Genomic DNA, 15163 nt, shown 5'->3' on the forward strand with positions numbered 1-15163 from the left:
ACTAATCCTGGACAAAATATTTAACTTCTTTGGCATTATCTGTGAATGGGACTGTAAGATAAACTTCCAGGGCAACACACATACAGTAGGTCCTGACAGGTTGCTGGTAAGTGTTACTTCCGCTGCACCCTACGAATTCTGACATGTTATATGTCCCTGGCAGGTGCAGCTTAGTGCTCGATTCTATTTCCTATCATCCAACTCTGCACCCTACTGTATGAAGTTACTCGGGAACATGTCAAAATAAGGTATTTTTATTGATTTTTTTTTTTTTACATCTCATCTTGCAAAAGTATTTTAATTTGGCTTACAGCCATAAATACAATAGACCTAATAACACAAGACAAAAATAAAAAGAAATAGCAAAAGAAAATGGTAGACTAAATACAACCATTCTACTGAACAATTACCAAAAATGCTGGGTAAAGTAAACACAACAAAACAAAAAGGCATCTTTTTAAAATACACATTGAATTAGCAAGAGAATATCAGGGAAATCCTCAGAGAACAAGGGAAATGGGAATTCAGGGAGGAAATCCAGAGTTAAGGCCACCAGCTATGACAGCTGACACTGAAACCTGCTGACAGTTTCCACTTTGATGCTCATATAGGATGAGTTTTGGGAGACAAAAACCCAAGTACATCCCAAAGTATAGAGTTAAATGATTGGTTTTCCAAACAACCAGTTCTCCAGTCCTCTGACCCATATGGGGGGCACAATTTGGTTCAGTTCTGATACTAACTTCACACAGTCCTGCAAAACTGATCCCATTTCAGACAATAGCCACAAATGGGGTCCCAGGCCATCTGTACTTCTGCCTGGGTGATTACAAATTTTATGGTTCCTACAACCTCTATTTCAGGTTTGGTAATTTCCCGTAATGCTTAGAGAACCCAGAAACTTATATACATGTCTATAGTTTAGCACAAAGGATATAAATGAATAGCCAGATGAAGATGTACATAGGCTGAGGTCAAGAAAGGCCCCAAGAGGAGCCTCTGTCCCTGTGGAGCCAGGGTGACCACCATTCCTGCATGTGGATGTGTTTGCCAGCCCAGAAGCTCCCTTAATCTCGTTTCAGAGTTTTAATCAAAGTTTCAACATGCAGGCATGACTGATTAACTAAATTCGATCATCAGCCCCTCTTCCTTCCTCAGGTCAGGAGCTGTGGCTAACATCACCAACCCTCTGTACATGGTTGTTTCTTTTGGTGACCAGCCCTCATTCTGAAGATATCTAGGTCACCATCAAGTCATCCATTAGCATGAATTCAATATGCTTGAAAGGGATTCATTATGAACAACAAAAGACATGCTTATCACTTATGAAACCTCAAGGACCTCTATTCCAGGAACTTGGGACAAAGACCAAGTATATACTTTTTTTTTTTTAAGATGTATTTATTTTAGAGAGAGAGAGAGTGGGGTCAGGAGTGGCAGAGGGAGAGGGGGAGAGAATCTCAAGCAGACTCCCTGCTGAGAGTGGAGGCCGATGACTGGCTCACTCTTATGACTCATGACATCATGGCTTGACCTGAAATAATGAGTTGGACACTTAACTGACTGAGCCATCCAGGTGCCAAGTATATACTTTTTAATTATACCACAAAAATAGACTTCAGCAGACAGCTAGAAGGAATGAGCTATACTATCTGTATAAACTCGACATAGAAAAAAATCTATGCCACAATAAAGAACAATGAGGAACTGGCTTGCTTTGACCTTGATACTAGATGAAGGTAGAAAAACATCTCTTGGGGCAGCCCACGTGGTTCAGTGGTTTAGCACCGCCTTCAGCCCAGGGCATGATCCTGGAGTCCCGGGATCAAGTCCCACATGGGGCTTCCTGCATGGAGCCTGCTTCTCCCTCTGCCTGTGTCTCTGCCTCTCTCTCTCTTTCTCTCTGTGCCTCTCATGAATAAATAATTGAAATTAAAAAAAAACAACAACCAAAAAACCCAAAAAAACCCATCTCTAATAATTTGTACTCACAAGTAGGTTCTCATGTGCCCATGTGTGTTTGTGGTCCAAATTCATACTAGATGCATGGCTCTAAAACCACTAAGTCCTAAGATCTGATTTTCAAGTTAAGGGTCTGAAGTGACTCCAGGCATGTGGTAGAGACAAACACTTGCCTTTCTTGGAGGAAGGCACTTTCAACTCAACCCCCAAATTACTTTAGTAAATCATGTTCTTAAAAAACCAACCAACCGGGGTGCTTGGGTGGCTCAGTTGGTTAAGCATCTGCCTTCGGCTTAGGTCTCAAACCCAGGATCTTGGAATAGAGCCCCACATTGGACTCCTTGCTCAGCAGGGTGACTGCTTCCCCCTCTCCTTCTGCCTGCAACTCCCCTTGCTTGTGCCGTCAAATAAATAAAGTCTTTTTCTTAAAAAAGACTTTATTTATTCATGAGAGACACACAGAGAGAGGCAGAGACATAGGCAGAGAGAGAAGCAGGCTTCTTGTGCGGAGCCCGATGCGGAACTTGATCCCAGGACCCCAAGATCATGACCTGAGCCAAAGGCAGATGCTCAACCACTGAGCTACCCAGGTGCCCCTAAACAGAATCTTAAAAAACAAAAACCAACCAACCAAGGCTATAGTCTAAAATAACAAAATCACAAGGAAATAAAATCAACAGATATCCAAATAAGACCTACAAAGTCTTCAGATACTATGATTATAAGATTAATAAAATAGCATGTTTAATATGTTTAAAGACATGACTAAGGAATAAGAGATTTAAAAATGGTGCAAGCGCAGAGGCATGCCAGTACTGCCCCTTATCTGACAGGCTGGTACAGATGACAAATAGCCTAGACCCAGTCCTCCTCCACTCTGCCAGTGCCCAACCTTGGCCTTATTGGGAGAGTAGGAACTAGTTCCGGGCTGCCTATTGTGAGTTGCTGTGGAGCCTTCTCTCACCCACTTCTTCAAATGTGCAAGATAATGTTCAAAGTGATACCAACCATCAATGAAGTAAAAAGGCTCTCAGGAAGCAGAAAGCAAAGATCAGTCTCCTTTTCACAGCCAGATCTAGAGTCACATTTTGAATAGTTAAAGGCCTCCATACTAGAAGAAAGGCATCTTCTTCTAGACAAAGAGAGACTGAAATGTTGCCTTTATTATTATTAAGTAAACTCTACCCTTAACATGGGGCTCAAACTTATGACCCTGAGATCAAGAGATGCATGTTCTACCAACTAAGCCAGCCAGGTGCCCTGAAACGCTGCCTTTAAACCAGGGAAAATGATACCTGATTGGTCACGAAAATTGTTTCTTTGCAGATGGTTTCTACTAAAGAACTTCATGAATGCAGGGAACAGCTCCTTGAAAGGGAAGAAGAAATTGCCAAACTATAAGCAGAAAGAACACTATCTGGCTATGCTTAGAATATTTGGAATCCCAGGTCTCTAGACACAAGAAATCTCTCAGGATAATGGTAATAAAAAGACAAGCAGGGTCCAGCAGGTATGCATACTAAAGTTGAAATCCGTAAAGCACTACTCATTATTTGAACACCATAGAACTCTGGATGAAAAAGTAGTGATTGTGGAAGAAGGAAAAAAAATGTAACAAACAGAAAAAAAAATGTAACAAACAGGATGCTTCATAGAAGGCATGAAGGCAAAATATTAAAATATACTAAACACCAATGGAAAGCTATCCTTTGATCATTATTTAAGCCCTGAGGACGACCTTGCTGATGTAACAGAGCTTCGAGAGCAGAGCAGTGTGGAGAGTAAAACCAATGAAAGAGTGCCTGTCTGCCCTCCTGAGTCACACACCAGAACCAAAAGAGCCTGATGATGCCAGAAAAGAGTGAATCGATTCTGAGGAAATGGACACGAAAGGGCAAAGACGTCCAAAGAAACACCAGCCAGAATAAAGACATAGAAGGGAGGATCATCGCTTGAGACACACGACCTCACTGCTGTATAAGGCTTCCTCTGTGCATGATCTCAATGATAACCTGGAAAATGAAACTGCAAATAACTATTTTATGCATCAAAGACTGACGATAAATCTAACTATAAAAGTGCTGGAAATCGTACAGTGGCTGAACAAAAGCAGCAAGTGCTTAGGAGAGCAGAGGCATACTCCTCGAGCTGGAAGCAAACCAGGGCAGAAAGTGGGAGCACTTTCCCAGACTAAAGAGACAGGGCAACATTGGGAAGAAAGGTTACACAGATGAAGGCACACCTGGAAAAAAGAAGCCAGGACTATAGTGGGCCAGGCAAAGAAAAGGAATGGGCCACATGATAAATATTTATTAGACCTGTTCACAAGCTTATATCAGAATCTAAAAAAAGCCTTCAACATCATCTTATAGAGAGAATGAAATTAAAGTAATATAATTGGTGGGCAGGAGGGGCGAGGAGGCTGCTCTAGAGAACCTGAGCTCTCTACTACAGGATCCTGGCAACTAAGCAAGCAGCGAAAAAAGGCAGCACTATAGGAATCAGCTCCAATTAGGCACAGAAACCCTGCGGGCAGATCTTCCCTTTATCTGACTGAGAATGTGTCCCACAAACTACTGTCTTGGCAAACGTGGCACAAGCATCTGAAAGTGTTGCTTGTATGGCATTCTCAGCTGAACGAAATGGAAGGTAAAGGGCTGGAAAGAGTGAAACAAGTCTTTCTCCAAAGATGTCTGCAACATAAGAGGGTTTAGGAAGATGGCTGGTTGATAAAAATCAATAATAGTAGTTACTAATGGTAACTACATTTCATAGACTAGCCACAAATAGTCCAAAAAATACAAAGTTCAGACACAGCCCCACAGAACATCTCCCTAGTCAACATCTCCCTGATAAATATCAAACCAAGTCTGACTTTGTGCTCGCCTCGGCAGCACATATACAAACCAAGTCTGACTTCTTTATTATCCAAATGCTTTTTAATATCAAAGTACAATGGATGGAGCATCAGAAATGCAGACAGATGTTCTGAAAAGCAGATGATGCCAACAAAGAGAAAGTGCATCTGGAACACTGCTGGCACCAAGAGAGGCTGTATTACTACATGTGGTGCAACAATTCATTAACAATACCAACTGTCTGACAATCAGGAAGATGTTGTAAATTCTACATCCTACCACAATGGTTTGAACATACATTTCACTGGGACATTTCACTGGGTTTTAGTTACATGTTAGAAAACTGACTGAGAGTTCGGATTTGTTGAGTGACACACTTTGATTCTTCCCATTGCAAATAATTGGAACTAGACTTCCAGGTAGCACTCTCCCTCAGAACATCTGCAAATTCTTAAGAAAAATATCAAAATTTTTTTATAGTAAGCTCTAAAATATGAAAAGATATGTCTGGCTTATATATGCAGGTTCAAAACTCTCCTACTTCTGAGAATGGGTGTTGCATGTGTGTGACAAGCTAATTCTAGAAATGTTCACAGAAGAATAAAAGGCCAAGATTCCTGAAGAATAACACCATATAGGGAGACTTGCTCTACCAGGTATCATGACTTATTATGATGCTTCAAGAGATTAACAATGTGGTATTGGCCTAGGAATAGAAAAAAGAGTCATACATAAACAATTGATAGAACTGGCACTGTGGATTGGTGGGGAAAGAAAGAACTATTCAATAAATGGTAATGGGCAACCGAGTTAAAAAAAAATTACACACCATTCATAGGAAACCATTCCAGAAAGACTGAGAAGTTTTAATGTAAAAGGCAAAACTATAAAACTTTTAGAAGACCATATAGGAGGAAAATTGTTACCATCTTTGGCTGGTGCCATGAAAGACAAAGAGAGGCTGAGGAACAGTTACTAATTACAGGAGCCCTAAGAGAGATGCTAACTCAATATAATGCAGGGCCCTGCACTTGACACTAGAGAGGGGAAGAAAATGCTGTAAAGGATCTGGATGTAAATGCTGTAAGGGATCTGGATGAGTCAACAGTTAGAATCTGAAGATAAACTCTCTATTAGAGTGTAATATCATTTCAATGTTAAAGTTTCTGATTTTGATCTATGCTTATGGAAGGGAACACCCTTGCTCTCAGGAGATAAACACTGAAGGATTTAGAAGGAAAGGAGCCTGGTGTCTTCAGCTTGCCTTAAGATGGCTCAGCACTCATTAGATAATGTGAACTGTGTGTATCTGTTTGCACAAATTGTTAACAACTGATGGACACAGGTGAAGAGTATATATAGGTGTTTCTACTATGCTGGTTGTTTTAAATATGAAACTATTCAGAAATAATCTAAAACTTCTAGCTGTATTTACTTTCTATGCCTATGAAGATTTTCTAGGGTAACTATCTATAATAAATGACAAAAGATAATCCTCACCAAAATAGTAAGACTAGAACTAATCCCTTTGCTTACTTGAAATTGCCAGTTTCCCAGATGATCGACATCTTTAATATACACGTGGTAATGTCCTCCGTAGCAGCCACCTTTGTGTATTATGACTGAGAAGAGCTCATATACATACTCCAAGTCATCCGTGTCACTCTATGAGAAAAAAAGAGCATAAACGGTGATGGTTTAAGTAAAATGGGAAGATACATTACCAGAAAGAAAGAATTTCACTCTTAAAATAAGAGACTTATTATTATTTAAGGATAAATTAATATAAATTTGAACAATTGGCTTTAAATTTAAAAATTTTTAATTCTTAGACTGAAAACAATCATTCATCTAACACTTATCACACAACAACTAAGCAAATTCTGCCTCTTAACCATGAAAACACAGAAAATATTATTTTTATGTTCTTTGCCTAAGATCACATGCACCAAGATGCTATTACAACATGCTCCCCTATGTGTCTGTGATAGTTTTAGCAAGAGAACACTATTTTTGTGTCATATCTACTATGCTGCTTTAGAAATGTGTTCTGTAGCTGTGGAATTGGTCCTGTATCCCAACTAGATGGTCATGCACCTCCAAGTCAGAGCCATACCTATGATCATCCTCTGCACCACAGGAAACTAAGCAATTACCAATATTAGCTGTTTGTTCAGAGGCAGTTTAGTAGGAGGAAAAGGTTCTTTCTTCTATGATCCATCTTTTTTATAAATAATGTGCTCTATAATTATGACTGACCTGATCAGTGAACACTTACACTGACATTAAAAAAAAAAAATCTAAAAAAAAAAAAAAAAATCTACTTTAGGTTAAAAGATCCTTTGCATGTGAATATGTTACTTGAAGGGGTGCCAGTTATCTGAGAAACTTATTTGTTTGAAACATTATAAAGCAAACAGTAATTTTTTTCAATGTCTGGTTCAGGCAAAAGATGAGAGATATAAACGATGTAAAGTGACAATTTTTTTCATTGATACAGAAATCAAAATGTAAAATTATGGTCAATTTCTTAACTAGTACTCAATGTTTTACCTATTTCAATTTTGTAATCTCCAAGTTTGTTAAAATAATGTGACAAACTGTTTTAAAAGGGCTAAATTTTTTCTATATGAGATGATGCATGTTAACTAACTATAGTGTGGTCATTTTGTAATACATGTAAGTCAAACCATCATCCCGTCTACCTTAAATGTACTCAGTGATGTCTGTCAATTATTTCATAATAAAATTGGAAAATTATAAAAGAATTAATTCAATTATCCTGAAAAATTATTATTATTATTACTTTTAAGTAGGCTTCATGCCCAGCATGGAGCCCAACATGGGGCTTAAACTCATGACCCTGAGATTAAGGCCTGAGCTGAGATCAAGAGTCAGATGTTTAACCAACCGAGCCACCCAGGCGCCCCCCAAAACTGTTTAATTCAGGCAGTAAAAGTAGGTGAGGCAAGTATATTAACTTGCTCTGGAAAAACTGTTCATTCTGTATATGCCAATAAAACTCCAAAAAGCTCAGATATCAGGCTTGAAGAAGAGGAAGGCCCATCCATTTAAGAATAAAGGAAATATAACTTTTATACACAGAAACTCAATAGCTAGTTAATAAATGTTCCTTCTGGTCTTGATAAACATATAAATAATGATTTATAATAAATACAACAGTTTCATGGCTCTGATCTTGGCATTTATTGCAATTATATAGAAAATACTTTATTTTTCTTAAGGTTTTTTTTTTTTTTTTTTTAAAGATTTTATTTATTTATTAGCGACAGAGAGAGAGAGGGGTAGAGACACACAGGCAGAGAGAGAAGCAGGCTCCATGCAGGGAGCCCGACATGGGTCTCGATCTTGGGTCTCCAGGATCACACCCTGGGCTGCAGGTGGCGCCAAACCGCTGTGCCACCGGGGCTGCCCTAGAAAATACTTTAAAATGGCATTTTAAATATTTTAAAATCGTACGTTGATTGTATCATTAATTTGTTTTCAAAACTTTCCTGTGATTCAAGGATTATAAATTCTAGTGAAATTCCAATTATCTATTCACTTTCTAGATGTGTAATTCATTATTGCATCTCATGTAAACTAAATCCAAATAGCAAAGTACTTAATTAATGGTAATTTCTCCTTAATGTAGGGTTATTTCTTATTTTGTTCTTAATTTTTCCTTTAAGATTTTTTTCAAGGAGAGTTTAATAAAAAGAACTGAAAAAAATTCATACTTTGGAAATTCAAAAGGACTGTAATAAACCAGTAGTTCTCAGCCGGCACTGATTTTTACCCATATCCTCCCCCAGGAGACATGGACATTTGGCACAGTCTGGATATTTTTGTCACTACTGAGGGTGGTGTGGCAGGGTTGCTACTGTCATTCAGTGGGCAGAGGCCAGGAATGTAGCTTAAAATCCTACAATGTATGGAATACAGCACCCACAGCAAAGAATTACCCAACTCAAAATATTAACAGTGCCAGGTGGAAATATTCTGCAATAAGCCAACCAGAAACCAGGTCAATTAAATATTCAATCTTGAGAGGAGAAAAGAAAGAATTTCACAATAAAATTGTTCAAACCTGTTCACAGAAAGGCTTGAAATTGATCCGGAGAGGGAATGTGTAACAGCTAGTTTCCTTGTATCGTTCACGCTTCACAAAATCGAAATTAAATCTTAATAATGAAACAGTAAGAAAGGGAGGCAGCTTACGTAATTTGGCCGACTGTTGAAAGAAAAAATTTTAAAGTTTTTTTTAAAAGCAGAGTTAGAGAAAAGAATACATAATGTTTCTTAAGATATGAAAAAGCAACCTGTGATGCAGTTTTAAGAGAAATGTGTCCTTCAATCATATAAATTCATCTCCTTGGACTGAAGTCAGCTCTTAATATGAATTCATCTATTTCATGGGACTAAGGGTGATACTGCTCATTTATGTTAACAACTAAAAACGTACAACCCAAATTTATGTTTGTAGTGTTGATACCCTAAAATCAAAGGTGTCCGATGAGCATGTGTCACTGGTGCTCGCTCTGCTAACACAGCTCCTTCCCTGTGAGTTCTGGCCTTTCACCTACCTCCATGGTGCCTCCACTTTGCCCAGCATGCCCTTTATTCACAAAGAACTGCAGCTCTTCACCTGGGACCTATGGACCGGTTTCAGCGGATCTGAACCTTTGATATTATATGGTCTGCACAAATGTGTTTTTGTGGGGAGAAGATCCACAGCTTTCATTCGACTTTCAAAGGGCTCTCACCCCCCAAACGTTAAGATCCATTGATTGGGGTTTTACAATGACTGTCCTTAAAAGCAAGTAAAAGTTATTTTTTATTTCCTTCCTTTAAAACAAAACACTAAATTAAGCTGCTTTTTATTTAAAAGTCATCAGCTTTCCCCAACTTCCTAGCACTAATGGTATGCTGGGTAGGGGGTGGCCAAAAAAATCCTTTCCATCTGTAAAGTCGTCCTTAATTATATTATCTTTACATATATATATCTAATGTTCCTAAAAATGTATTTAAAATGATTCCACAAATTGGGGGTTAAAAAAAGTTAAGTGAAAAAACAGCTATTATAACATGGCAGATTTTCCAACAAGTTAAAAAAAAATACATCTAAAAATTCTGAGTATCTCATCTATACTATGGCTGAGAAAAGACTGCTCAGAATAAGAAAATCTATGTTAATTTAGGTAGCACAACCACATGGAAATTTAGAGTGCAATTTTAAAAGTACTGAGATGAAAAAATTTCCACTGAAAAAGAATTAAATTAAACCAAAACATAAAAAGTACATGCAAGAACTGCTTTTGTTGAGCTAAAGGTTGTTTTACCAATGTGCAAATTAAGTTCAATAAAACTAAGAACACGTTTAAGTATCCTTCCAAGAATTTTCATCTGCTGAGTTTTAGATTTGTTAGATCATAATTGTAACACCAAAGGTGAAATACAAAATAAATAAGCAAAAAATAAACTTCTTTATTTGTGTGTCACAAATAGGCAAAGGCTGAATGGAAATACATATTAAACAATGTAAAATTCACCCTGTGGTTTCAAATCCTATTGGGAAAGCTACCGGCATGGAGGAATTTTTTTTTAGTTTTTTTTTTTTTTTTTTTTAAACATTCTCACAACCTCCAGGATCTAAATCAATATTGTGTGTTATCTGAATCAGTCCTCATTTTGTTTGACGCAAAATTCAGTAAGTGTCAGCTCTAGGAATGGTGCTCTCTGCCATGCAGGTCAGTGCAAAAACTCATCTTATGTGATAGCTCTATATGCCAGTGCCCAGTAACCACTGACTAGAAAGCCCATCACATCATCTGGCAGCAGTGAAATAGTAAGGCTTGTCCTCCTTTCATCCTTATAGTAAGAAACCCAGAGGTACCCTGTCTAGCCCTTTAACTGGCAAGATGAGCATTTCCCACTAGGGGAAGGGATTGGGGCATATTAGATTTGCAAGTCAGGGAGGGTGTATCTATCAATATTGTAAAATAATCTCATGTGCAGAAAATGAAGCCCTTTTTTTGCAGTAGTAAGCAAAAAAAGGAAAGCTCAACGAGTTTCTTGGGAGAAATAAAAACATATCACCTTATTCCTAATGGTACTTTGCCAAAAGCAAGGATACGGGGAGTTTATTTTAAAAAGGTATATTTAAGAAACACTGAGGTACAAATAAATTTTTCCTGGAGAAAAAAAAGTTGAGAGAATTATTAGATTGAAAGCTTAAAAGAATTCTTGATAGTACAAAATTAAAATACAGATATGTAGAATGTAAATGTCTTTTCTTAGTCTAAAGTCTAAATGTCTAAATCCTTAGTTGCAATTAAGAGCTTCATGTGTATCTTCCAGACTTTTTCATACAAGCTGACTTCACGTGACAACACTTCATGCTACCAAGGACTGTGTGCGCCCCCTGAAAGGCAGCAGGTATCTATCCTTACCTTTGCAGCTTTAACCAGCTTGTCACAAGTCCCACAGTGGTATAAGTTGTCACAGTCAAAAACTTCCTCTTCTACATACATGTTCCAGAGGGCATCTTCCAAACTTGACACATTTTTGACTGCTACGGTTAGATCTAGGAAGTCTTCCTGAAATACACATGAATATAATATTGGAAAAGCAATCTCACAGCAGTTCACAAACATATCACCAACTCCTACATATATTGGGAATAACGGATAACTTTTCCGTAAAACACTGTATGTTTAAAGATAAAGATACTGCGAAATTCATCACACAAAATTACCTTAAATCTAATTACAATTTGGCTTAAAATAGGTCAGGAACTAGTTCCTAAGTTCCTGTAGCTATAATAAAAGCTATTTTAGTGGGAAATAAAACAAACCACTGGGCACACATCTGACCCAAGTGTGCAGTGCCTATTAGTTGTCTCTAGACTAGAGCAGCATGGGCAGGGCGGATTAATGTAAACCCCGCTTCCTCCTCTTCTGCTAGCGCTGGTTTAAGATATACCAAGGAAGTTCTAAGAAAAAAATTATTCTGAGCCAGGATAAAAAGGTATTTTTATGAAAATTAAGAGGAGAGTATTTTGTAAACAGGAGTCTAGCGACACTACTATAACTACATTTGAATTACAACTTACTTATAGTAATACACACTTAAAATCTGACAAGCTTAAATCATTCACAGTTTTATGTGTGTGCTTAGCGTTCCTCTAAGGAGTTATTACAGGGACTGTAAAATAATAAAACTCTATCTAGTTCATGGTGGAAATCTAAAGTAATACAAGCAACACTTATATGTAATGTATAATATGTATGTATGAAAAATTAATGTTGAAAATATGTGTCTTCATATATATGATTTCTTGAAATTTCTTTGTGAATTATTATAGTTAAGTCAATCATGTGGTAACCCAAAAACACACATCTTAATATTTCCAAACTAGGCTGACCAAACCTTCTAGTAGAACAGGCAAAAAGGACCAAAAAGGACCAGGAAGCATTTTTTATCCCCAACTCTTTCATAGAAAATAGAAAAAGTATACATACTCAAAAAAGCAATTAATGCAAAATTTAGAAAATGGCATATAGGTTTTTACTCATACAGTCAAACACAGCAATTTTCTCTAACTCTTGCCATAACAAACAGAGATTTTTATTGAGGGACAACTGTTCAGTGATGCAAACAGGCGCTGTACAAGATTTATAGAGCAAGCAGAGATTATTTTATGTCATGAGCAAATTTCCAATATCTAATTTCCGATGAGATTAAATGGACAACATAAACTCATACGTACAGATAAACTTTCTGAGGGACGTTAATTAATGAAACCCAATATTTAATTATAGACATTTATCAATGTAAACATCCCTTAGTATTCTCTATTACTTCCTTAATTAACTTTTGTTATAATACCCCACCAACTATAATCTTGGCTTTTCTCATGTGGGCATAGATCTCTACTTATAAACGTGCCCCAAATATATTTTCTAATATCAGAGTACTTTGCTTCTTTCAGTTTATATGAAGAAAGCTGGACTGTAAGTTGAGGATTGAGGTGTAATTACAGTAAAAGAAAAAAACGTAAAAAGGTTATTTCTAGTAACAAACACTTCGCTCCTTATGTGGTATTACAGATCAAAGGTTTAAGTACGTGTGTTACAACTTACAATAAAACTTATTACTACAACACGCTTGCATATTCACCTGCTTTTCACTGACATTCTTACACTCTTTACAAACAACCTGGTTAACAACGGTTCCATGATACAGACGATTGATGAGGTCATGGCCGGAGGTCCCGACTAAAGAGGTTTCCAAAGCACTAAAGAGAATTCGATTCAGTTCCTGCACATCATGTTGCCTCATTTCCTATAAAACAGGTAACTTTTAAATGTAATTTGGTGCTTCAGATTTTTAAAAACAGATTTTTAAAGTGGTATTAGTTAAAAAAAAAAACAAAAAAACAAAACAACACAAGACTTATCTAGAAATCCAAAGGTCAAGCTTCAATCAAATAATAAGGATGACTAAGCTACATGAACTGAGACCATGTTAAGAGATCACTGCTACTCTGATTTTCACTCCAAAATGAAAATACGAATAGGTGGCATTCAGGGTGTACATATAACTGAACTCGCTTGAAAACAGGAAAGTGCTTTTATGCGTGTGGGACACCACGCACGTGGCCATGCCACAGGGGACGGGGGAAACACAACGGTCAAAGAGTAGTCTCTAAGAGCTGGCAGCGTAGGTGAAGTCTCACATCAGGGGATCTGAATGAGCAGCATTTGAGAAGAACCAGAATTTTGCTCGCACATAAAGACCCACTAACAGAAAGCTGAGAAAAATTCTGATGGCACCTGCTTCACTCCATCATGAGTCACACAACTATGTGTGAAGAAGAGACTGATCGCCTTCAGAACGACAGATAAATGGGAACTGGGGGAGGCCACCAACACTCAGAAGCAGAGCTGAGTTAGGGGAGCAGTGGGAGGGAGGGGGGAACCAGGAGACGAGGTCATGGGAACCGGTGGGAGCTGCTGCTTTGAGTGGGGCATGAGTGCTCCTGAGAGCCCATGGTGAGCAGAGAGGTGTCTCTAGGAACCTGGAATGTGGAGGTCATGAGCAACTTTGACAGGAAAGGTAGAAAGGAGGTAGAGTAGCAATGAAAGGTGAAGTATAGACCACAAGGGAGGACAATTTTAATGAAAACTTTCACAGAAAAAAAAGCTGATGAAGTGGATGACATCCGGAGCAAAAGTGGGCCTCGGGATCTTGTTTGTTAACATACAAGCCACTGGAAGATGTGAATTTCTCCAGTATAACTGGCTCTGGAGGGAACTTGTGCAAGTTTTCAAGCTGTTTCTGAACAATTCTAAGTTTGGAAAAGGTGCTTCTGAGTCCCTCTCTACCAGTCCTAGCAGGTTTCTGGAGGGATTTTATTTAGGAATTAATAAATAAGTAAGGTTTTCACTGCTCTAAGAGTACGAAATGAGTGACTCAAAGGAAGCTCAGGATCAAAAAGGCAAATCCTTCTGCTGATGACAAGATTAAAAAAAACAATGTGGCCATCACTCCAGTAAGATACTACTTGACAATAAAATGGAGTCTGACATATACTATATAAGGGGCTTGAATTGTGAAAACAGGATTTCAAGTGAAAGAAGTCAGTTTCAAAAGATCTCATATCCCATGATTCCATTTCTGCAAAATGTCCAGAACAGGCAAATCCGTCAAGGTAGAAAGGGGGTGAGTGGTTGCCAGAGTCTGGGGGTCAGTGACTACCAAGAGTATGGGGCTTCTTTCGAGGGGTGTGTGAAATGTTCTAAAATCGATTTCTGTGGTGGTTGTAACAACTCTGTGAATACACCAAACTGCTGACTTGTACCTTGAAGGGTGAATCTTCTTGTATGTGAATCGTATCTCAACAGAGTGGCCATTTTTAACACTTTCTTGTTTTAAAGGGAAGAATTAACCCTTAGCACCTCCACACCAGAAACTTAACTGTGTGATACCCCATTTTCTTCAAAGCCCACAGCATCATCTGATTTAGGAGTCTTCCCTGCAGGGAGACCGGAGTGTAAACTTTATTTTTGAAGGCAATATAACATTTATTCTTGCCATTGCCTCTTTAATATCTGTGATAGTCTCCCACACCTCTCTTTTGCAAGAACACATCGGTTCCATGAAAAAAATCGCAGCCTATCAGTATTGACAAGCACCTTTACTCACTGCTGACATGTTCAGTGTTTGCATAGAGTGAAGCACCCTTTAGAAACATCCAATGGAAAATGAGAGAGCATCCATACACAGGAGGATACAGGAACAAAGTGAAGAGAGTCCAGAGAGGAGCAGGACAGGGAAAA

The 15163-nt window shown here is 38.1% G+C and overlaps 1 protein-coding gene across 7 annotated transcripts in view; it reads right to left on the bottom strand.

The window, feature by feature from the left end:
• The window catches only part of USP40 (ubiquitin specific peptidase 40), a 77597-nt gene that overhangs the window by 55620 nt on the left and 6814 nt on the right, over positions 1–15163 (bottom strand). For 6 of the 7 annotated variants that reach the window (XR_012016762.1, XR_012016763.1, XR_012016764.1 and 3 more), the window contains exons 5-8: positions 13002–13166; positions 11273–11419; positions 8911–9054; positions 6357–6485 (exon numbers count right to left, since the gene is read on the bottom strand). Coding sequence is in view for 4 of the 7 variants with exons in the window: in XM_072796742.1 (XP_072652843.1) it covers positions 6357–6485; positions 8911–9054; positions 11273–11419; positions 13002–13166 (585 nt within the window). In the remaining 3 variants the exon portion in view is untranslated. The remainder of the gene's footprint in view (positions 1–6356; positions 6486–8910; positions 9055–11272; positions 11420–13001; positions 13167–15163) is intronic. The other variant, XM_072796743.1, reaches the window with a different exon arrangement.

The sequence above is a fragment of the Canis lupus genome, chromosome 24 (assembly GCF_048164855.1).
Source record: "Canis lupus baileyi chromosome 24, mCanLup2.hap1, whole genome shotgun sequence".
Taxonomy (NCBI): Eukaryota; Metazoa; Chordata; class Mammalia; order Carnivora; family Canidae; genus Canis; species Canis lupus.